Source organism: Castor canadensis, chromosome 2 (genome assembly GCF_047511655.1).
Source record: "Castor canadensis chromosome 2, mCasCan1.hap1v2, whole genome shotgun sequence".
Lineage (NCBI taxonomy): Eukaryota > Metazoa > Chordata > Mammalia > Rodentia > Castoridae > Castor > Castor canadensis.
In genome coordinates, this window is record NC_133387.1 from 58,140,615 (window position 1) to 58,165,195 (window position 24,581).

The 24,581-nt window shown below is 32.7% G+C and overlaps 1 protein-coding gene across 2 annotated transcripts in view; it reads left to right on the top strand.

Annotated features, from left to right (window-relative positions):
* The window catches only part of Sema3a (semaphorin 3A), a 460,497-nt gene that overhangs the window by 353,112 nt on the left and 82,804 nt on the right, over positions 1 to 24,581 (top strand). For both annotated transcript variants that reach the window (XM_074064863.1, XM_020153314.2), the window contains one exon: positions 18,148 to 18,241. In XM_074064863.1, the coding sequence (XP_073920964.1) occupies positions 18,148 to 18,241 (94 nt within the window). The remainder of the gene's footprint in view (positions 1 to 18,147; positions 18,242 to 24,581) is intronic.

The window sequence follows — 24,581 nt, forward strand, 5'->3', positions numbered from 1 at the left end:
CTTTAGAGAGCTTCTTATTTTGTAGTTTCAAACATCAAAACAAACACTTCCAAAATTTAAGTGTCCCACCATTTAAATTTATGCTTTCAGATATGGATACATTAAAAATGATAATTTCAGCATTTAAAAATGAGTAAGTGAGAGAAAGCCAAAGACTAAGCATTAGCAAAGGTACTTTTAGTGAAGCTGGGAGAGGAGCAATGAAGGAAAATGAGTGGTTATTAAAGAAAATGGAGACAAAGAATGTAGAGATAGGGTAGAACAGAGTAAAGTCAAAACAAAAAAAATTCCTTGCAATTAGCATTCATAATATCCATATCAATGAAAATCCCAAGCAACAAACAAAGTCTTGGAAAAATTCTAGGGGAGTGGGAAGAAGAAGGTCAGTGGTGTTTTCTTGTATCACCCTTATGTAGAAGAGTGGGAATGGAATTCAGAATAAAATGTTAACGTGGAAAACATAGTTGAGGGAAAGGGCAAGTATAAAGCAACTTCTATATGAAATTTGGCTGCAGAGGGAATCAAAATCAAGGGAGAATATGGTCAGCAAGAAAAACAAAATGTGTAGCCTGCTAAATTTATCTTTAAGGGTCTGAAATATCTTTTCCAATTAATCCTTAAAAAAAAAAAAAACGGGACTTATTTTAGTTTCTCAGATCTATCATTTGTTAAAAAGGTGCCTGGCTATCATTTAGAGCATATGAAGAAATAAGTTAAGACAATTTGTGGCAGAGCAAGATTAGAAATAATGGTTCCTTGTTCCCAGAATATTTCCTCAGTCCACAGCCACATCTTTTTTTGCTGTGAATTTTTTAAATCATACATTTCATGGAGCAACAACCTGAATAGTTAAGCCCATTATCTTCTATTATAATACTTTGGTCATTCATACAATTATTGTAAATTCCAGTTTCTTTAATTATTAGTTGCACCCCATGGAGCATAAGCAGTCTCTTTAGCTATAAAATGAAGAAAACAATATCCACTTTGTAGGTCATTTGTGAGGCATATAAATATAATAAGAAAAAATAATACTAAAATCATAGGAAACAGTTTAAATATTATTATCACATAGAAGAAAGCAGTCTTGGGGAAGTTAAGGTCCCATCCAAAATCTGCAGATCCTAGACTAAATAGAGGATCACTAATTCCAAAGACTGCCATGGTGTTCAGCACCATCTGACATTTTCCTGTGTTCTCAGTTTGCACTGCTGTGATTGAATGCTAGTACTGGGGAAAATGCTGGCAAAGGCCGACAGTAGGAGAAATGATTGCAGAAGCCACAACAGAAGCAGACTTTATATCTTTGATGCACATGCTATGATTCTACAAAATGATCACATAGTGCACCCGCAGAAAGAAAACAGAAAAAATAACAGCATTTCTCTGGCCCCTTCCTTGAACCTGTGTGATTACATATCTTTTGGAGCTGAAAGAATTATTATATGTTCAACAATGGAAAAAACAAAGTCTACATGGAAGATAGGCAGTTGTGTTGACCATACATTTATGGGTCAGCCGTACATTCCTCTTTCAAGAAAGAAGACATGTTAAAACTTCTACCTAACAAGGAGGCATTCATAGGCATTCATAGGTCACACTTTTGGCCTTGGCTGGTCTGGACTGCCATTCTCCTATTTTAAGCTTCCTGCCATCACCAAGATGATAGACTAAAACCATCATGTCCAGCTTTCTTCCATTGAGATGGAGTCTCTCAAATTTTATTTTTGCCTAGATTGGCCTGGAATTATGATTCTCCTGATCTTAGTGTATCATGCCTCATTTCTTTTTAAAAGGCAAGGGGGATACAAGCATTAGAGGAGACTGATGCCTTTATTTACTATAAAAGATTAAGGAGGATGCAAAAATACTAGAGTAAAATGAGAGGTGCTTAAGATGAAATTAATTTCGTGATATAGCTTGAAAAATATATTCCATGTTTTGTAATTGTTCCCTGTTAAGCATTATTGGACAGTTTAATCTGCAAATAACCTTCAAAATTTTCAAAATTTGCAGTTGTGCTGCCATTTATGACTTTAGTGCACAATTCAGGATATTCTTCAATTTAGTTCCTATCCTGTTTTCTCTTTTCTGACCCTGTAACAGTTTTTCATTTCCATCTGTATTCACTCATTACCCTCATCACAGCCCACCAGTTCCTTTTTCTTTTTTTTTTCTCCCAGAGCAGTGTCTAAAATTTTATGTTCAGTTTCAAAGCTCTGTGTAATGCGATATCCTCCTACATCTATGTTCTCATTTCCTATGACACCCCCCTCATCCTCCCTTCACTCTTCTTAAACTTCAACCCATTGATGCTGTTAGCCAAAAAATAGCTCATTCCAAAGTAACATCCTCCCTCACAAATACTGACACCTCCTTACCCTCTGTTCTTAACGTCCTTTAAGAAACCCATGTTAGTAGTTACAGTATGACAGTATGTAGGTATTTTGGGGTTTCAACATACTGGAACTTCTTTTTTCCTGATGACATTAGCTTTGGTAGTGAATAATGACAGGGAATAGCAAGTTGCACATTTGTTTGCAGAATATTGAACAGTATTTGAAAAAGATCTCTTCCTAACTACATCTATAAAGGGAAAAACATGCACTAATTGTTATGATCAGAACCCTATCTTGTTTAGCTGAAGGTCAGAAATGTTGACTCAAGCATTAAGATAGTTGAGGCAAATGGGTGTTGTTACAGCATTTCATTAAACAACTGCAAGCTGTCTAAACTTTCCATTTTTCCTTACACTTATTAGTTGGGCATCAGCGAAATTTGAGTGTCTTCAAGTAAAGCAGAGCTGGCTTTCTCATGTTTCCATATCCGGGAGCATAAATTTAAATGATGGGACACTGAGCTCAAATTCCAGAAACATTCCTTTTGATTTTTGAAAACCACTAAGTAAGCAGCTCTCTAAAGAAAGCACTTGCCTTCTTTTAGGAGGACTTTTTATAATACCACATAGAGCAGCAAAATTTATATTCCTGGCCTTTTAATATACTAAGTGGATTTTGCTACAAGTACTTGCTCTTTAAAATTAGCTATGAAGCATTCTAAACAAAATACACTGAGGAAATTGTTTTATTATATGCCATGAAAATTGGAATAAGATAATGTTCTTAGCTATTTCACCTAATTTTTTATATATTTGATTTTTGTTGCTTTATGTTTTGTTTTTTTTAAGGTCTGTCTTTCTGTGTATCCCAGGCTGGCCTCAAACTCATTATTTTGTGTTTCAGTATCTTGAGTACTGGGATTACAGGCATGCATCACCTAACTTGGCAATTCTTATACATTTCTTCTTAACCCACTGTCCCAATTCAACTATCCAGTAAATTGATTGATTATCTTGATGTTTTCAAATGTTTGTGACTGAAAACTTATAAAGCAATATGTATAGAATTACAACTCATTAGTTAGACATCTTTTTGCTATGGAGCTTATTGTCATTACCTTGGCTAATTTATAATTTCTCTCGAATAAAGTATAAATGTCACTCTATCTAATAATTATGTCATCATTTATCCAAGATACATGGAGTAATTTCAGGACATTGTGCAGTATTTGGGACAGTCCCTTTCTAACTATGTCTATAAGGGGAAAATTCATTATGATTATGGTCAGATTCCTACCTAGCCAGGTAATCATCACATAATCTTTATGATCATCTTGAAAGCTATCATTATGAAAACAGATAACTTACATATTTTCAGACACTTAAAAGAGGTAAGGAAATTGAGTAGCAAAATTATAAATAATCGTATAAAATTTTTAAAAACTCAAAAATTGAGCACATAAAACCAGCTGAATGTCATTGAAATGGACTATGCTTCTCAGCCTCCCCTACACCCACCACTGGTATGATCACTGACGCTCAGCCAAGCAGAAACTTGGACTTGCGAATATCAGTAAGACTGAACAGAGGATAGTTACCGATGGCACTTAGCATACAACTTTCATCTGATATAGAGCAATGAGTGATTTTTATGTAAAAACCATGAAATTATACTAACTGTAGCCATAATTCACAAAGGTTGGAGTCAGGATTCTTCATGGAAAAAAGTTCTAAAGCAGAGATATTGAGTACTCAACATTTCTGAACTTCATTACTTTTAACTATTTTGGTGGATTGCATATAATAGTAAAAAGAGTCAATCTAAACTATACCTAGAGTCATTTTTTTTATTTATTTGAGTCACTCATCATTTTGGTTTTATTTACATTTTCAAATGATTTTATTGCACATTTCAAAATAAAAATGGTTTTAAATTAATACTTTCTATAGTACAGTAAAAATGTACATATTTATAAGTGTACATAAAATTATCTTATTAGGTACTCATAATTTAACAGCCTTTAAGATAGAAAACATTATCATAAATGGATTTATCTACAAAGATAATCTTAAGTAATCCATTCTCAATCAAGTTCAAACTTAAATTCTAATATCAAATTTTGAGAGTGAAATTTTGCTTTTTATTATAACTAGACATAGGTATGAATATTACTAGAAAGCAACATTATGCCTTACATGTACTTTTTAAGGTATGGCTCTGAGGTCATGGCATTTAATTTTGCCCTAAAACCAAAATTTAGTTTTTCTTCCCATTTGCAAATTTTGAATGGATTGAATTTCTCTGGAGTGTGAATTAATAGGAATAATTTATAGAACTTTCCTGAGCTAAGTAGCTAACAGCATCATTGAGTTTGCCTGCAGGTTTCCTGTTGTCCGAGGTGCTCCTAGGTATTCTTGGTCATTTCCTGAAAAGGATCTGATGACTAAAGTTTTACCAGTTCATCACAATCCAATCTTTCTATTTAAATTGAGTATCACTACTTTTTTTGGCAGTGGGAGTGGGTGGGTCTGTACTGCGGTTTGAACTCAAAGTTTCACACTTGCTAGGCAGACGTTATACACTTTAGCCACACCTCTAACTCATTTTGCTCTGGTTATTTTGGAGATACGGTCTCACTTTTTACAAAGGCCGGTCAGAACTATAATCCTCCTATTTTACACTTCCAGTGGTGGGGGGATAACAGGTGTCCACACCATGCCCAGCATTTTTCAAAATCAGTGAGATGGGATCTTTAAATTTCTTTTTTTTTTTTTAAATCCTATTATTGTTGTACTGGGGATACTTTATGACATTTATAGTTGAATTCACCCCCTCCATCATTCTTCTTTACCCCTTCCTCCCATTACTAGATTAGTTTCAACAGGCCTTATTTTACCATTTTTATACAACAGTACACAACATTTCCACCTCATTCACCCTCCTCCACCTTTTCCTTAGATCCTTCCCCTGCCACTGGTACAACTCCTGAGATAATTTGCAGTTTCTTTTGCCTGGACTGGCCTGGAACTGAGATCCTCCTGCTCTCAGTTTCTTTTATAAAGGATTGCCATTTTTATATAAGATGATAAATAAGAAAGGCTTAAAGAAAAATATTTATTTTCCAGATAATATTGCTGTAGTTAGTAATAAATGATTTCTTCAATGTTGAGAGTAATTATTTCAGAAGTTACCCAAATTTCTTAGGTTTTATTCATCCACAGTATACTAAATGCTTTTTTGGGTTATCTGTCCCACTCCTTTGGTATGATCTCTTAATAATAGTAAACATAGGACTTTCCACTTTCTATTGCTCATTCATGTTACAGAGCTTTGTAACCAGATGTAGATCAAATTAGTAATTCACAATTTGAAGAAGAAAGAAACATTTCTAGTGTTGCACTCTTCCAACTTTATATGCCTTTTGCCCCTCTGGATGCAGGCACACAGCAGTATAATAGAGTATTAATGAAACAATCTGGAAGAAAGCAGTGTTAAAGCAAAACAATGAGGCAGACAGCAATGGTGCTAATAATTAGAATCTACTTTCAAGTCTTTTTTTTTTCCTTCCACCATGGGTCAAGCCACCCTCAATCTTGTTCCCTATGGTACACAGAAAAATAAAAAAGGGAAGGGGTAGGAATTAAAGCAGGGAAACTTTATTCAATCTGTTAGTTAAATTCCATGTTTCATTTTTCCAAAGAGTTAACATACATATAGTTTGTGTATCTATATATTTAAATAATTATAAATAAAAGTCCTAAATCTGAAGAAAAGGCATTCAAATTCAAGATTATAAAGCCCTGTGTTGGTTAAATAAGGCATAATTACAGGCCAGATTCAGCCCACCCTGCTAATTTGAAGATTAATTTAGATAATAGGATATAGAAATCCAGATTTTCTAAAACATGTCTTATATCATCATTATTCAAAATATTAAAAATAGAGAAAAGCAATATAAACAGAAAAATGCCCAAATCTCATGAGACCTAATTTTTAATGCATTGCCTTTGTTTTTTTCATGTGTCTTAGATACTTTTGCATTATTCCATAATTACTTCCATGATGAAAGGTATAACTTCTAGATATTAAAATATATTTAATGTAAATATCAAGTATAGTACCTGAATCCTAACCAATTATGTAGAGATACTATTTGCTTTCTCCTCTTATTGGCATTTATTTTATTTTCATCATGCTAAATACCACCATGATAAGCCTCTTCTTTTCATTAGATTTTATTTCCAGAAGTGAAATAATCAAATTAAAATGTATGGATATTATTAGGCTCTTCCAAATTCCCAAAGTGTCTCCTAAATTTTTGTTTTCACCAAGAATTAACAAAATTGTTTCCTACAATAACTTTGCAAAAATAATAATTATTCTTGAAGTCTTTGCTAATTTACTAAAAGGAAATCAGTGTTGCAGCATATCATTATGACAACACTTGAATGACAAGCTTTTGCTGAAGTCAAGCTTAGTATAAATAAATGTTAATCCTTTTGGCCTCATCACTTCCCAGATGGCATCTATGAAAAAATCTTGAAATGTGAAGAAACCATACAAGTAGATTCCAATTCTTCTTACAGTGCATATGCTCCTTTCTGTTGACATATTTACATTTAAGATGATAAGATTTCCCAGTGGTGTCTAAACATGAATGTGAGAAACACATTTATAAAAAGAAGTGGTAAAATATGGTTAACTATACTTTCATAATTTGGAATGAAAAACACTGATACTATATGGAATTTTAAGATCGCAAATAAAAATAACTGTCTTGAATATGGAAGATTCAACATGCCATATGGAAAGATAAGTAAATTGCTCCCCTCGTTCACTTTTTGAGCCACTGATTTGCCTTTTGACTGAGTTTACTTTACCAGGTCTCACTGGGACAAAACACTGTAGAGTAAATCATTCGTGTTCTGGAACTTCTCATACTAGCCAAGATACAGAATTTTCTCTTTCATTGTTATATACCTTGGGAGTTAACAGGCATTCATAGTTGAATAATTATACCATGACAGGCATGTGATATCTGCATAAACTCAAATTAAGTCCTTATTAAAAACATAATCTGCATGAAGTATGAACACATGTGCTTTCTGTTTTCCTTGGTTTATATCATTAGTTTTAATGATGACAAAAAAAGCACATGAATTATGGTCCTGATGTTTGTGTGGGGGACTCAGATAAATTGAGGTCCCTTAAATGTAAGACAGAAAATCCTTTTTAATCCAACTGTAAGAACTGTATGTGTGTACATATTGTTATTAGGAATGGGTTGAATAAAGTGATAATAACTTTTCCACAAACTCAGAAACAAAGAGACTTCATACACTTTATGCACATAATGTTTGAAATATGTTAATTCTTTCTACCTGCTTTTACTGTTTGCACAGTATAATATGAGGACAATGTTAAATACATTGTTATGTGTCATGGTGAATCAGTTAAGAGTAATGCAGAACCTAAATATACATGACCTACAGGAACTATAAAGTCATGTGTTTGTAGGTATGTCTACTTATATATAACAGTCCTTTATATGTGGTGTATATTCATAGTTGAGTAAAATATATCAGGTTTTTTTATTACTCTGTTTATTATTGGTTCTACAAACGAGTTACCTTGCTTGGCTACATACAAGCTGTATAACCTTAGAAAATGCACTTTATCTCTGTCTCTTTGTTATTTTATCTTCAAAAAATTGGAATAATCACACTATGTATGTTAAGGGTAATTGTGAGGATAAAAATAAATATAAACAACTTAGGAAAGTTACTCTTGTCTGATAGTTACTTAATGGACAATAACTATTGTTATCACAGAAAATGAGTTATTTTCATGCTATCGTAGCAAAAATGTACCACTAATAGTATATTTATAATAAATAAAATCTCAATTAACTAAATTTGTATAAGATTTAAGTATGCTTCCCTATATTAATACATATTATTTCTCATTTAAGCTTTGAAGCAATTTTGTGATACATGGCCATTTCATAGATAAGAATGTTAGCATTTCAAAAATATCTTTAAAACTTCTAGAACATGTAATCAATAATAAACAAAATGGGATAGAGAATTGAGACTCCATAATCCATAAATAGTAATATTTTACTACATTTACCTTAAGGGTCAAATAATAAGAAAATTCTGAGTCATTGAAACAACTTAAGTGACCAGTTTAAGAGGTTAGGTTTCTGTTATACTACAGCAACACTTGAATAGACAGTAGAAATTGAAGCCAATGATCCCAGGGGTACATCGGCCCTATTCAGTTTCAATCTGTAGTTGAACTTTCTGGGAATGTTGTCACTCTTATGACAAAAATTATCCTTCCTTCTATTTTGGATCCCATTGAAATTCTCCAGAAACAAAAGTTTAAAAAGAGTTGTTGAAAAGAATTCTATACAGATATAACTAGAGATGGATCGTATGTCAATGAATAACAAACTGCTTTATATTTTTGTAAATGTAATTGGAATTTTTTTTGTTTTATTTCTTTTGAATATTTTTATTTTAATAACTAGAGTGCTTTTTTATAAGAATAGTTATCATTTACTTGGCTTTGTTGCTTTACTTTTTGGGGAGAATTTACTTTCCAATATTTCTATGTTTTAAAAATTAGTGGCAATTACCAAATAAGTATAATAATTGTAATTATTGTTTCAAAATAGTTCAGCTTCAAATATTACATTTTAGATATAAAACTAAATGCTATATTTATCATACATCAAAATTAAACCTATTAATATGAAAAGTTATTTGCACATTCATACTTAGAAATCTTTTCAGGTATTCTTTTTCTTTAAACTTATGCTTCATGAAGTTTCTTTTTTCAGTTATTAATAATCTTATATTTGCAGTGATTTTTTGCTTGCTTTATCATAGAGAAAAATAAAATTCTAATGCGACATGCCATAAATGGGTTGAATCTAAGGCAAGGCTAAATACATGGTAATCAGGACAGAAAATTATACCTGCTTTATTCACATAGCATTACTTTTTTAAAATTTCTCAGCCCTTGGTGACAGGGACCAGGGTTACATTTCTTTTGTATCTTCCTGCAATGTATATTGTTAAATAACTATTTCTGACAGAGTAATTTTTATGAAGCTTATTATTAGTAATTGCTCTTATATTCTTTTGAAGAGCCAAGGACTCTTAATAGCTCTCAATTTAGAAATAACTATGGAAAATAAGATTTCATATGAGCCAGGAAACCAAGTATGAACCACCTGATCAGCAGAGAGAAATGAGGGCTGAAGTTTAATAGCTGAATTTATAAAAATAAGGAATTCCAAATAAATAGCAAGTCGAGATTGAAAAGAGAAATAGATTTTTAAAATTTAGATGATCCCTGTATTTATGTCCACAGAGTAGGACAAAGAACAACAGCAAAACCAAATGTAGAAGCTTAGAGTCATAAAATCATACCACATAAGAAATGGAAAACTCACTGCAAAGTAGTTAATTTGGAATGTCTTAGATGACTGCATAAAGTCCATAAACCCTTAAGAATTCTTATAAAACATAGGTATGCTTTTCTCTTTTTCCTTGAGGGAAGAACCTGTTGCTTGAACATCAAAGAAAATTCTGATGCAACAAAGGTTAAGAAACCTGAGCTACAAAGAAGTTAAGTGACTTGACCAAGTCACCACATACATACAAGATTTCTTGATGCTGCCATAATGTGTGACAAATGCATCCCTCTCCTTCCCCCCCACAAGCTATGGCAGTAGATTCAACATAATACAGCACCATTTTGATGCTATTGCTCTCCAACTTAAATTTTATTACTGACACCTGAGTGTAGACTAAAGCATGTTGCTTATGCTGGCTCAGAAAACTTTCTGCAGTTTACCCCCACCACCAATTTATTTTCAGCTTTATCTCAACACATTTATATTTGCTTCATTGTCTAAACTGTTCCTTGGGTCACTACTCAAATATGAATTATAATTACTTCTTTAGTGGTTTTAACTCACACTATTTCCTCCAGATAGGACAATATGCTTCCTTGTTTTCCTCAGCCCTCTCTCAATGGACTTCTCTAAACCCACACACGTGTACATGCCCACACCCTTCATCCTCCAACAAAATATGTCTTTCAAGAACTAAATTGAATAAAGCCTTTCTTAATCTTCTGAAACTGGAATTTTTCTCTCCCCATTTTTAATTACCTGGCTTACAGTTTCTGTTTTCTACATTATATTTTTCCTAGTATTTGTGGGTAAATCCACTTTTTAATATACTGGTTAAAACATGTATTTGGAAACAGACCTGTTATCAAATTTTTCCCTCATCATCATTTGTTAGCTTTGTGATTTCAGTATCATGTGTAAGCGATCTCAGTTTTCTTACTTGTTAAACAGGTATAATAATAGACTGCTGTGAAATTAAGTGAAATAATAGATATGAACTCTTAACACACTGTTAGCATTTAATATGTGTACAACGTTAAATAACAACAGCCACCAAGTACTTTTAAACTTTGTAATAGTGTATATAATGTACTATTATTTTTACACTTTAATTTTAATGTGCTAAAATTATTAACAAATAGATCTTTCACTTTTGTATTCTAAATATGAATCTTACATAGTAACACCTCAACATGTATTTACAACACTTATATTAGTGTTTCAAAAACCTTAAATAAATTACTCAATTTTCTAAATAAACATAAATTTTAAATACCAATAAGAATTTATATTCTATATAAACAAAAAAATTACATTTAGCAAGTCCAAACAGCTTCTTGGGTCTGTTGTAACACCTGCCTACAGTTGGATATGTCTGAAACACTTTATATTGAGTAAAAATATTCAGCAAACCAGCTTTACTGAAATAAGGACAAATGGTGTATTTATCAGAAAGATATTTATGTTCTGCAAAAGAAAAGTCTGATGATCTTAGCCCTTAGTGAAGTTGACTTTCATGAGTGGGTAACGTTTACTAATAAGTATAATATAAGTAAATAAAGTTTTATAGGACACAATGAAAATTAAAGAATAATAAAAGTATAACATTAAAGGGATTTTGTTTATTAAATTGCTTGTCATCGGGTTTTATTTTTATCCCTTTTATATATAGCATTCTAATATTTAAAGCATATAAATATCAATATTATATTAGTGGTAACAACACATCTAACACTAAGATATTAAAAGTATCATAGTTCCCAGAACTCACTTTTAACTTGGTTTAATGTTTGAATTTTGTATCCAAGCACTTACTATGTGTGTTCTCCTTAAGACCAGGGATGTGATTACAAAGACTGTAACTTTTCCATAGGATCTTTCCACTCAGTCACTGCCACTCACTTATTCACTTATTCATTCAGTCTTTTATTGAAATTTAATGCTTTATTTAAAACATTTACTTTAACTTTTATTTAACTTTAGTTTTGTTTTTTGAGAGTAATTCAGCTAAGTTTGTTCTTCACCTATGAACAATTTAATAGGCAGGAAAGAATGCGTGTGTCATTGAATAGCAAGGTAGAAGGTTTTAAAAAAAATGACAGAATGGTGAATAGATCCCTATGCAAGTTCCAGAGAGAAACCACTTTTTGTCTGCTAAGGAAGATCAGTGAATGCTAAGGAAGATAGCATAATGGACTAAATATCACAGCCTAACTTTAATAACTGGTGAAATGTGTACTCAAATAGAGTGAGGATAAGTATTCTAAGCAGAAGAAGAATTACATACATGAAGAAAAGGCGCACATTTGTTTGTCTGCACAGCCCTTAAATAAATATGGTACTTATATATACTGGAATTTTACTCAGCCACAAAGAACAATGAAATTTTTTCATTCTTATGTAAATGGATGGAACTGGGAAACATCATTTTAAGTGAAATTAGCTAGGCTCTAAAGGCCAAAAGCCACACATTCTCCCTCATATTTGGAACATGTACTTAATGCAAATGCAGCTATATTGTGAAACACTGGTCACACTAAGGGGAAGTCTCTGATGGGAGGGGTAGGGTAAGAGAAGGAAACTAAGAACTTGAATATGGTTGATATATTCTCTATAAAAAAATGAATATAGAAATCTTAAACAGGCACCATAAGGGACTAAAGTAGAATGACAGAGATAAACAAAGTGGAGTTATAATACATATGTACATGGAAATGCCACAAGGAAATTCCTTGTGTAGCTATGTTCATTTCAAACGAGCAAAAATGTCATGTTTTTCTTTTTATCTTTTACAAAATCAGAGAATAAGTGGGCTGAACAGGTCCTGTGTGGGGGTGTGGGGGAGTTGGTATCAGTGGGAAGGAGGAGGTGGTAAAGAAGGGAATAGGAGAGTGAATACAGTGTAAAAAAGTGTACACATGTATGTTAATGCAAAAATTATCCTGTTGAAACTGTTCCAGGAATCAGGGGAGGGGGAATAAAGGAGAATGGTGGAAGGAGTGCATTCAAGTGTGACATATTTGATACATTGTAAACACCTTTGTAAATGCCACAGTGTACCCCCACCCAGCACAAGAATAAAGGATAAATAAATAAATAAATATAGAAAAAAAAGAAAATAGATATTACCTAACGTAACTCCTGTCTTTGAAAACATATAACTTAGGTGTTTTCAGTATTATGTTATAATGCAGATGTTATCATGTTTTTTTTCCCCTGTGACTGAGGTATGATGTCTAATTTTCTATTCTTGGAGGTCTAATGATTACCAGTTCCCCATTCTGTGCTGCTATGGAGAAAGCATTCAGGATTTAGAGTCATGAGGTCCAAGAGAACTTAGGCAACATTGGAAATGTTCAGTATTTGCCTCTTTACGGTACTATAGCCACAAACCACATGTGACTCTTGAACATCTGAACTGTGACCAATGCAATTGAGGAATGAGAATTTTCCTGATAATTAATTTGAGTTAAATAAGGTGATGTGACTCATGGCTATTTAATATTGCTCAGTGCAAATCTAGAGTCACCCTTCTAGGAAAAGTAAATTCAGGTGAATTTGATCCATACAAGGATCTCCTTTGGCCAAAGTACAATATACAACAGTATTTTCCGAGATCTTGTTACATTCTTTGCTAAGCCCAATAGATTTGCCTTTAATAATCATTGGTTGATACTATTGTTAATTGAGATACGCAAAAAAAGCTAATAAACTATATCTACAGGAACTGCTACAAACTTCTCCTAGGAAGTGACTACAATTTAATCTTTAAGGCAAGAAAAGTTGTCCAGGGGCTGGAGGCTAAGGGTGTGGGAGGGAGGAAGGAGTTTTAGGGAAAGATGAGAACATGACATGATCAGGGAATACTTGATGATTCAGGGAAACTTGCATGCAAGATATCTGCTGTGAGAAGTAGGAAGAATGAGAAATTTGAAAAATTGTAGAAATATCCATCTTTTAAATATTGCCCTAAGTACTGGTTTTTGCATAATTTTGTGTAACTTCCCACATAAAGTGTTCATTCTATCATATATATGTAGGATTTTTATTTTCTTTCCATTTTAAACATCATTTATGTTTTTATCATTAAATAAAATAACTTAAATTGAAACGTTGTTGCCAAAATTTATGACTTGGACAGGATTGAGATTTAGGAAATTTATTGCCATGATGTCACCAATGGTTTATAATTTATAAGACTTTGGACTAGACATTAGCACAGTTATTATTTCCTCTAATGCCTTACCTCACCAGTTAATAACATTCAGGAAATCCAAAAGACAAAGGGGAAAGAGTAGTCTTGAAAGCTAAAAATAGTCGTTGAAAACTGATGCAATCACATAATAAAATATGGCATAATAACTTACACAATATGCTCATAGTATCTGCCAAAGCAATTAGAATCTATGCAGCTAGATTTTTGTCCCTGTATTACTAAAAATGAAAATTGTTTCAGTACAAGTAAGGCATATAAGTTAGGCAGTTTAATTGTGTACATGGGTCTCAGGATATTTAGTATTAATATTTCCACATGTGATCTATTTAATGTTCTTCTAAAACAGAAAATCATTAAGTATCAATCAGATTTCAGAAGGGCGAGGCCTTCTAAGTAGAGCCAGTGAACTATGTGATATATTACATATGACAGCACAGGGCATTGATACACAATTACATTAACACAGTGTCCTTCCATGGTGGGTCAGTATCTTCACACATCTTGCTCATTGTAAAACAGAAACGTCAATATGGGTCCCTTTTCATATCAATGACAAAAGTGTATCAGAGAGGCTAAAGAGGGTATTCTTTCTTAACAATTTTTGTACATGTTCTATTTAATAATGTTTTATTAGAAATTCTCAGGGAATATTTTAATGGATTGACATTAATATTCATTTCTGAAAAAATTCACATATGAAGAAGATCAACATTTTTATTCTAATTTAAATGATTTTTTCCAAGGAAGCTTTTCAACTAGACTTTTGTCCAGTTACAACAAGAATGATTTTCAGTGTACCATGGGAGGCAAAAGCATATACATAAACTTTAAACATCAGTGTTAATTTTTGATCATGAAAATATTGGCAGGCATTTCTATTGTGGCATGAGAGATTTGATCAGAAGGAAACAGAATGATTTTATTTTAGCAAATGTAAGCATTGGGAAATTGAAAGTAATATTTTTGAGGGCATAATAAGTATGTTACTATCACCATGCATGTATAATTACAATACATTTTCACATCAACTAAGACATTTTCCTATCATATTACAGGTGAGCAATCAGAGTTTTAGAAGGGTTTAGGGACTTGCCTGAGGCCCAGAGCTAAGAACAGTCAGAGCCAGGGATAACATCAGTTCAGTCCAATTTCAACTTCTTTGAATCTCATTACTTCATATAATGGGTATGAAGTTTACACTATAAACATTTATATGTAAGAAATGTCATTTTAATTACCTACCTAGAGATCAAATTACATGTATCTCACTGAGCTGGAAAGGATTTTCAATTTGTTTTGCCCCTCTGCATAGTCACATAAGAATGTAGATTTACATGGTAGACACTTAGAAGTTATGGTAACTTACATTTAGAAGAAAGTTATTGTATATCACTAAAAGAGGTGATTACCTTAGTATTTATTTATGGAGTTGAACCAAAAGGAGGAAGCTTTGAGAACATTACCTGACACCATGACAAAGGATAATTTTTCATCTTCTCTTGAACCATAACTAGTTGCTTAACCTCTTGTCCTATGAAGTCTAATCCTTTACCTTGTAAATCAAATCTTACATGAAACTGGAAGTTCTTCTCATCTACCTTGGCATTGTCTGATTAACTTGGACATATTGATCCCAGACGTTAAGTGTCTCATGTTTCAGAGAATAGTTCCTCTTTGTCAGTACTTTAAAATGTTTCATGAGTTCAAATAGCAATTGCAATATTTGTAACAATATTTTCTAACACATTACCACTTTCCACTGCTGCTTCCTCAAACTTTAATAATAATTATATATATAAATTTTAATATTATTTACTATGACTTGTGGTAATAGATATTTCTCTGAGTATGTTTCTTTTTTTTTGGTACTGGGGTTCAAACTCAGGACCTCACCAGCCACTCTACCACTTGAGCCTCTCCACCAGCACAGTTTTGTATTGGTTATTTTCCAGATAGGGTCTCACAAACTATTTGCCAGAGGCTGGCTTCAAACTGTGATCCTCCTGAACTGTGCCTCCTGTGTAGCTGAGAGTACATGTGTGAGCCACCAGCACTCGCTCTGAGTATTTTTCCTTTTTTACTGTTTCTTAATTTTTTAATCAAATGCATATGCATTAAAATGTTTATTGAAAGGTTCTTCTATTTCTTTCATTAGCATATGTCAATATGTTTTATTACCATATGGCAATATGTTTATATGTTTCATATTCAAGTGTCTATGATAACGTTTGATATTTGGTGATTTATGTAACTATGAAGTACTTTCATATTGTTAAGAAATTTGATAATAATGATAACAACTTATGTTAAATTTTCATATTATTTTGTTATATTGATCATATGAGAAATATTGATGGGACCAAAATAAGTTACATTTGGTATTTATTTTGCTTCATTGAAAATGCTATGTATAAATTTTATAATCTTCTTGGTAAATCTGTGAGAATACCCTATTCATGTTGGCTTTTTGGAACAAAAGTCTCAGAGATGTGTAATGATAACCAAAGACCCAAATTTGGTTATTTGCTCAGCTGGGCTTATTGCCTGGTTCACCACACTTCCCGCTACAACTTAGCACAATTCTGAGAAAACCCATAAAATATTGCACAGTGTAAATTTTAGAACTGAGGTGAAGAACCATCATTGTCAGGGCACTGCTAATTACTAAATAGAGAATCAATGCAAGGAAACAGTAGAATTGGTAATTCTCACTCATGGTAATAAAACTAGAGAACACTTTTGGTTTGCTTCCTTTTTCACTTTCCTCCCTAATTCAAATGAGTTTTAAAAGTCATAATTTGAAATTCTGCCATTAGCTCCATCAGAAATATTAAATGTTAAATAAAATGATCCTTATTGACAATAAAATGAATGTCATTTACTACTCTAAGAAGACAGAAAATACTTTTATGTGAATAGTAGAGAAATGCCAAAAAAGCTATTTTATTTCAGTCTATAGACAAGTTAATATGCTACCGGAAAAAGCATGCATATTCTGACCTAATTAATTCCCAGGGCACTCAAGTTTGAAAAGAGTGCTAAGAAGTGTTGCCAAAACTATTCCACTGTTCCATATAGGTAACAGTAGCTACACACAGTCAGACAGGAATCTCAGGCATGAATTAGTTACTTCCTTATCAGGTTTTGTTGCACAATGTTCTACCTTGGGACATGAGCATATTTTTACCTGTAGTTAAAAATTTTGTCTTTTCATACTTAAGCCCAACAAAGAAGACTTTTCTGTTGATAAAAAAATATGCTTTTTGTTCTATTGACACCACCTGCAGGCACACGGCCTCTAACATAGAAGTTAATGCTTTCCTCCTAGAGAGAGAGAGAAGGGTAGTTTCAGGCGTCCTACCTTTTGCTTTTGTAACTTAAAAATGCATGAGAAGCATGCACCTATAAAGGAAGGAATGAGGAAATGAATTCTATGGCTATTTAACACTTTAAAAATGTATTAGTATATTTCAGCTACGCTGGGGGTTTCATTGTAACATTTCCATATGTGCTTACAATGTAACTTGATTAGATTCACTTCCTCCATCGTTGTTCCTCATCCTCCTTGTCCCCTTCTTGAAAAAATTTCATTCTTCTATTTTCATACAAGCATATGAAATACATCAACCATATTCAATCTCCTTCAACTTCTCTGTTCACTCACCCTCAAACAGGACCTGTTTTGCCTTTCTTTCCTTCATTTTTTTAAGTGTATGCCCTTTTGAACAATTAATATTTAGCACTTTTTAATGGAAAGCACACACAGTATGTAAGGCACTAGAATTTATCCTAGGCATATAATCTAATTTTTATTTTTCTTCTCTATCAAGGAAGAAATGACACACTTTACATAAATTTAGAATTATTTCTTCAAGAGTCATTAGGATAGTTCTTGACATACCTATATGAAAAAAGTAATTACTCTGTTCCTATTTGGACATATCCTGTTCTTCAAAGTTCATTTACACATTATTACTTGCAATGTTCCAGCTGCTACTAAAAATCATAAGGCTAAGTACTTACTTGGCTTTCAATCAACTTTATTTTGTCACCTCTAAAGTTTATACGAATGAGATTGCTCTCTCTCTCTCTGATTAACAGATATGATGAAATCACTCCTTTTTGTAAAGAAATGAACCCATTTCTCTTGTTTTGACCCACAGGACAATATCTTTAAACTGGAAGACTCACATTTTGAAAATGGCCGTGGGAAGAGTCCATATGACCCTAAACTTGTAACAGCATCTCTTCTAATAGGTATGTAGTGAATTAAAACATGAATCTAATGAATAATAAAGAGGCTACATGTTCTGTTTTACCTGCCATGATTTTCCACTATGGCCATCAACAGTTTTAGTAAGAGAACATCAGATGTATTATGCTTGAATATTTTGAAAATGAAAAGTCCCCTGTAAATACTGTTTTGCTTATTGTACTAACTACTCTGATTCCTTTTTCATCAAAATGGTTTCATAATATCTTCAAAACAGTCAGCTTGATCTCTGTATATCCCAATATGAACTTTAATATTTAATTTTGTAAGAAATTACTTTTTATTTTCGTTTAATGCAAAAATGTATTTAAATAAAGAATGTTGAGAAATTATTAGGAAAGAATGACGTTCAGTCTATCCACATCTGTCACTGTTTTAATCTATGGACAACTTTACCTGTACAGTCAACGTAAACAGTGGTATAGGTGGCAGAGACTCGACTGTGTTACCTTCAGTAGACTCACTGTGGTGCCTTGTTATATATGCAGCCTAAGGAAAGCATTCTGTCTTCACTTTTGTGGATCTAGCTCTTCCTATTTTTTTTTAACTCTGGCACATCATTTAATGTGAGAACCTCTACACATTCCTCAAATCATCTCTTTTTTTTCAGTTTTTTCCCACTTTTCCTTCATCATTGCAAGCAGGTAGAGAATAATTACAATCCAAAAGGATAGAAGTAGGAAGATAGAAATAGGTAGAAGTAGGAAAAAACTATCTGTATTGATTTACACATCCTTTCAACCATCCCCAGACTGAGGTTCAATAAATACATAATTGATCAATCATGAAGTAATTTTTTTCTTCCTTCCTTCCTTCTTTCTCTTCCTTCTCTTTATTCTCTCTTTCATTCTCTCTCTCTCTCTCTCTCTCTCTCTCTCTCTCTCTCTCTCTCTCTTTCTCTCCTCTCTCTCTCTCTCTCATTTTGCCTTTGGTGATTTTTTTGTTGTTGTTGTTAAGTTTTGAGCTTACCAACAACCTAATGCAAAAAATATTTTGGGTTGTGATTCTGTTCCTGGAAATATCTTTCTCCATTATCATGTAGAAATTGTGCACTTTTCTACCTTTCTGTAAAATACAGAAAGTAATGACTTGATAACACAACAAAAATAATGCTTCAAATTTTCAAGTATTAAGTTTCTAGTTGAATGTTTAACTAAATCTATATTTTTGAAAACAAATTATTTGTCTGAAGTTTTATATACTCATAGACTTTCATCTTTTTTTCTTTTACAAATAAGATTTTTCTACTGCAGAAAATAAAACTCTAGTCATATAATAACTACTGACTACAGCCATGAAGATATATTTTCCACTATTGTCTGGTGTTTATTTTATCACTAATCCATGTTCCATCAAGAATAAAAGCATTGCAGCATAAAATATCTCCTAGATTGCTTTTCAAATCTAGACAATTTCAGCCCATTTGATGCATTTATGAAACATTTTTTTAAGACATGAAGGAATGCAGTACACTTAGCATACTTATAATTTCTCTATTCACAGGTAACCTAGTGATTATATGTGGCTCCTTCCTCAAAAGTGCACATTGAAAATTGAAAGTTGTCTTCTTAAACAAAGGGGAGGAGTCATACCTTGTTAGAACATGCAGCCTATACTTATTTAAATTATACACTGAATAAAAAAGATAGATGTTCCTCAAAAAGCAGTCTGTGAAACTGTGTGTAAAAAAGGTTTAGCTTGTGGTGTGCTTCTCAGAGGGATTTTCTTGATTATTTACTTTAATATTCCATTGAGAAAGAATGATGACAAGTAGGTATTACATAGTTCATATGGTATGCAGCCCCACAAAGTCCACAAAAATATGAAACTCCACAATATGAGCTTCCTATAAAAATTTACTTGAGAAAGCATATAGGTTTATGAAATGGAAAAGATTTAAGGGAATTTCAGCGTGTCAAAGAGAAGAAGTGTGGCTCAGAAAGAACTACAGATATTCAGAGAGGCAATTTTTACATGGAAATCCAGACTTCATACCACATGCAGCAAAATAATTTAGTAATTTTCAGAGATATACAGTGCTTATTAACAAGGCCAAATAAATTAATTTTTGAATTGGTTAACCAGCAAGATACAGAAACAGCAACAGTCCCTACTAGATCTGATAAAAAAAATCTCTCAAAATACCCCTGCAACATGATTTTAATTCAATAGCTGTAACTCCCTTTATCAAGGATACTTATTTCCTTCATTACTGTGTTATAAACTTTTCTTTTCATACTACATTTCATTCCTCTCTTTGACTTTTCTTGGCATTTTAGATTGTACTGATTTCAAAAGAATTCTCATTAGTTTATTGAGACTTTTGAACATAAATAATTTCTATAGCGCCTACCAAGCCCTTGAATCAGGGGTAAGAGCTGTCTCTGAAATATTCAGATGGTACTTTATATATCATAAAATAGCCATTAGGAAATCCCATCTTACTTCATTATTTGGATACATCCTCCTCATTTCAGCACATAAGAGGGAATTTTAAGATGGTTCTAGGCTGCTCCCTTTCCCAACACTGGGAAATAAAATTCCAAGTTTAGAACAAACCATATGTAAGTTGGCCAGATGGATTTTGGCATCAGCTATTTTTATTGTACCAGTTCCATTATGAAGCAATTTCAACCAATAGTAACTTTAAAATCAAATGGCAGCTGAAAAGTATAGTTTACCTGAAGCATCAAGGTTTATTGTAACCTCTTTTTAAAATGCCATGGGCTTTTATGCTGATAACCATAGAAAACATGGTTCCTCCCCTGAGTAATGCTCAGTGTTTTCATCCCCAAATCCTCTAACCTGCCCTAAAAGTATTCCAAATCACCTCAGTAAATTCTGTCAGCCTTTTTAATAATGATCATTTTGTTAATATGAAGGCACTCCAGATTTTATTTTTAAAACATTTCTGATTTTTTCCACCTGCAAACATTTTTATGGCTTTGTTTAAAGTTTCTTTATTAAAGATAGCAGTTGCACCTCTACTCAGAATAAATGCCAGGTGTGAACGCAGCATGAGAATAAAACTTTGTACTTTCCACGCTAATTAAGCACTATCTCACATCTTCAGCACATGAAGAATAATCAGTTTGAGAGAATTTTATTTCCTCACTGAAACCTTTCCCAGAGAACACAGTCCTAATAACTTAGAAATATTCTATCACTAAGATACATCATTGAGATCAATATCAAAGGTCTGAGACTTTTGGCTAAGGTTTATATCTTCAAGCTGGAATTCTGCCTTGCCTCAGGAAAGAACATAATTTGACATTATCAAATGCCCCCCAATGGGTATTAGAATAAGTAAAGTCCTCCCTAAATTAATTAAATAGAATTCAGAAAATTATTTGAACCTCTTTGAGCTTTACTTCCTTTATATATAACAGTTTCCCATGCTAATTCCACTATCTTTGTTGTGAGAATTAAGTAAGACAATGTATCTTCATAACGTTATTTTGACTTGTTGGCTCATTTCTGCAAGATGTGTGAAATGGAAATAAGCAAACAAAAATCTAGTACAGGGGCTGCCTGTGGGGAGGCTAGGACACAGATTTGGCATCTTATAATTTTTTATACTTTTGTAACCTGTATATTTTACTGCTTGAAAACTGTTAGCTGTAAAAGAACAACATAAGCAACAAAACCAGTGTATTGTATTTACTGGTATAGAGAAGGAGCTCAATACATGTAAAAACAAAATGTAAAGTTGTTCCCACACTCTTCCATTCTAAGGAATGACTTTCATGAATGCTGTGTGTGAGAGTCAGGGGGAGAGAGAGAGAGTGAGAAAGAGAGAGACAGAGACAGAGACAGAAACAGACAGAGACAGACAGAGACAAACAGTGGAGGAGGAGAGAGACAGAGTGAAAGGCAAAGGGAAAAGGAGAGAGATGAGTTTCTTTCACTCCTTCTGTTTCTAACTACTCTTTTACTCTATGCATGGAAGGTGTTAACAGCATAGTGACTTAGTCTTTAGGTTTGTTTCATCCATGTCATACTTTTCACCTGTGCGAGTAATGCTGCAAGTTCATCAGGAATTTTTATCCCCCTGTTGTTCCTCACCACACCCTTCCTAGGAATTGTAATTAGATACATTAACTGATTTAAGCCATAATTTTCACTTCATTTTGAACTATGAACAGAAAGTCTAGAGCATATATGAATTTTTATTTATAATACATGTTTCTCAGGTAACTCAGTCATGGTGGAAATATAGTTCACAAAACTGTTTTTGTTTATTTCAGTAAAGAAAACTTCCCTAAAAGACAGTTTAAAAAGCTTACAGTTAGGAAAGAATAGTGGTGTACTCAAATAACCACTTTGTTCTTTGACAGTTTCTAGATGGTTACTTACATTTGTTAGCATTAATCTTAGTCCAATAGATAGTTTTTGAGACATCATTCTGCCCATGTGCTTCTTTTTTTTTTTTTGGTAGAGACTCAAAGATCTTGTTAAACAGGGTATCCATAACTACTTCTTGATAGATGATAGATAGATAGACAGATAGATAGATAGATAGATAGATAGATAGATAGATAGATAAGAGATATATACATATATAGATAAAAGAACTCATTGCATATGTTATTCTATCAGTTTGATAGAGTTGGATAAATGCCATGTTTTCTTTCACTAGTGATCTTACCTAGTAGAAAGAAAAGCTGAAAAGTATAGATCATAACCATAATGCGATTTGAATGAAGGCAGGATAATATTTACTAATTTAGGACTTCAGACTTCTAAGAAAACTTATATTTAGGGTCAGGAAATAGTAACTTAACACTATGCCCAGGAATCAGCATATAATTTGTTAACTTCATAAATGACCTAGAAACTACAGAAATATGGTCAATAGACTTTTTTTGTTAAGCAGATCTTTTCTCCCCTTCCTCCAAGAAAACACACACAAAAAAGTCCAGATATAATAAATTTCTTGTACTGTGAAATCTATAGGTCATTAGCCACAGAATACGACACATCTTAAGTACACAGAGGAAGTGTTCAGGTATATTAATTGGCAGGTAATCTGAATTGATAATATATTTCTGCTTAACAAGAACCAAGAAGGGAAGGATATTTTGCAACCTCTGTGTTCAGGCAAAAACAAAAAAGATGCCATGTCTTATATGTAACAATCATCTCTGATCATAATCCCTGTAGAAATCTTAGCAGGAAATTTGATCTATGGCCTGGTGCACTGAAAGTTGCTGACATTGAGCATGGACAATAAGAGAATGTGCCCTTTACTACCACCTAATCATCTAGTACCCTCCAGCCCAAGAAAATCACTCTGACTCTTGCCAAAAACAATATTCCAGTGGAGGTAACTTCCCATGACTGGAAGCAATTGATGTCCAACGTGAAACCTTCCTTAGTAGGTTGAAAAGTCAATTTTTAATTTAATTGTCTTTTCAGTAATAAATTGAGTCAATAGCTCTTCTTCTGCATACCTCATCTACATTGTCTCTTTATCTGTCTGAAATTTGAAGGATAATCAGTCTCACTGCTTTTACCTTCATTGGTATTGATTTTTGCCATTCCTAAAGGAAAGTAAATAAAACAAAAGTTGCAATATAACCAAACAAGTGAATATAAAATAGATGTCCTTCTAAATCCAAATAATAGTCTTCCCATTATATTTCAATTGCTTTCTGAATCATTCATGTAGAATATCATTCATAACTATTAATTTATCTTAAACAAAGCAAACTGAACAAAACAATAATTATTCAATAATATTCTTTACCATTTCTGATTAAATGTCCTGCTGGTCATGGTCTACACAATATTAAATTAATACTCTAACTTTACATTGTTTGGTACTTACCTTTCTAATATAAAAATACCCGGGAAATTAAAATATTATATATATGTTTAAGGTACAATTTTTCTATTCTCTCTTTATTTTGTGAATATTTTCTAAATCAATTAATACAAAAACACTAATGCATCAAAATGATCCAAAATCATTGAGGTTTACTGTGATTATTGTAAATTATTTGGAGAAAATGTTTTGTTTTTGTTTGCATATACAATAGTTCACTGTAAGTAGGCAGGCACTTTTATGTTATCTGGAAGAAATAATATGAGGTGCTTTGTGCCTCAAGGACAGAAAACATAATTTTTAAAACTTCAGTTTAGTGTAAAGGTTTGGAATTAAACAAACCTGGGTTTTAGCTGAGAAACTTTGGGATTCCTGAACTGTGAAATAGAACATTGTTTACAAAATGGGATGTTGACAGAACTAAATAAGATCATTTGAAAGTGTCAAGTTAGTGCCTGACTGCCTGACAAGTGCATAGTGTTATTCAGTAAATACAG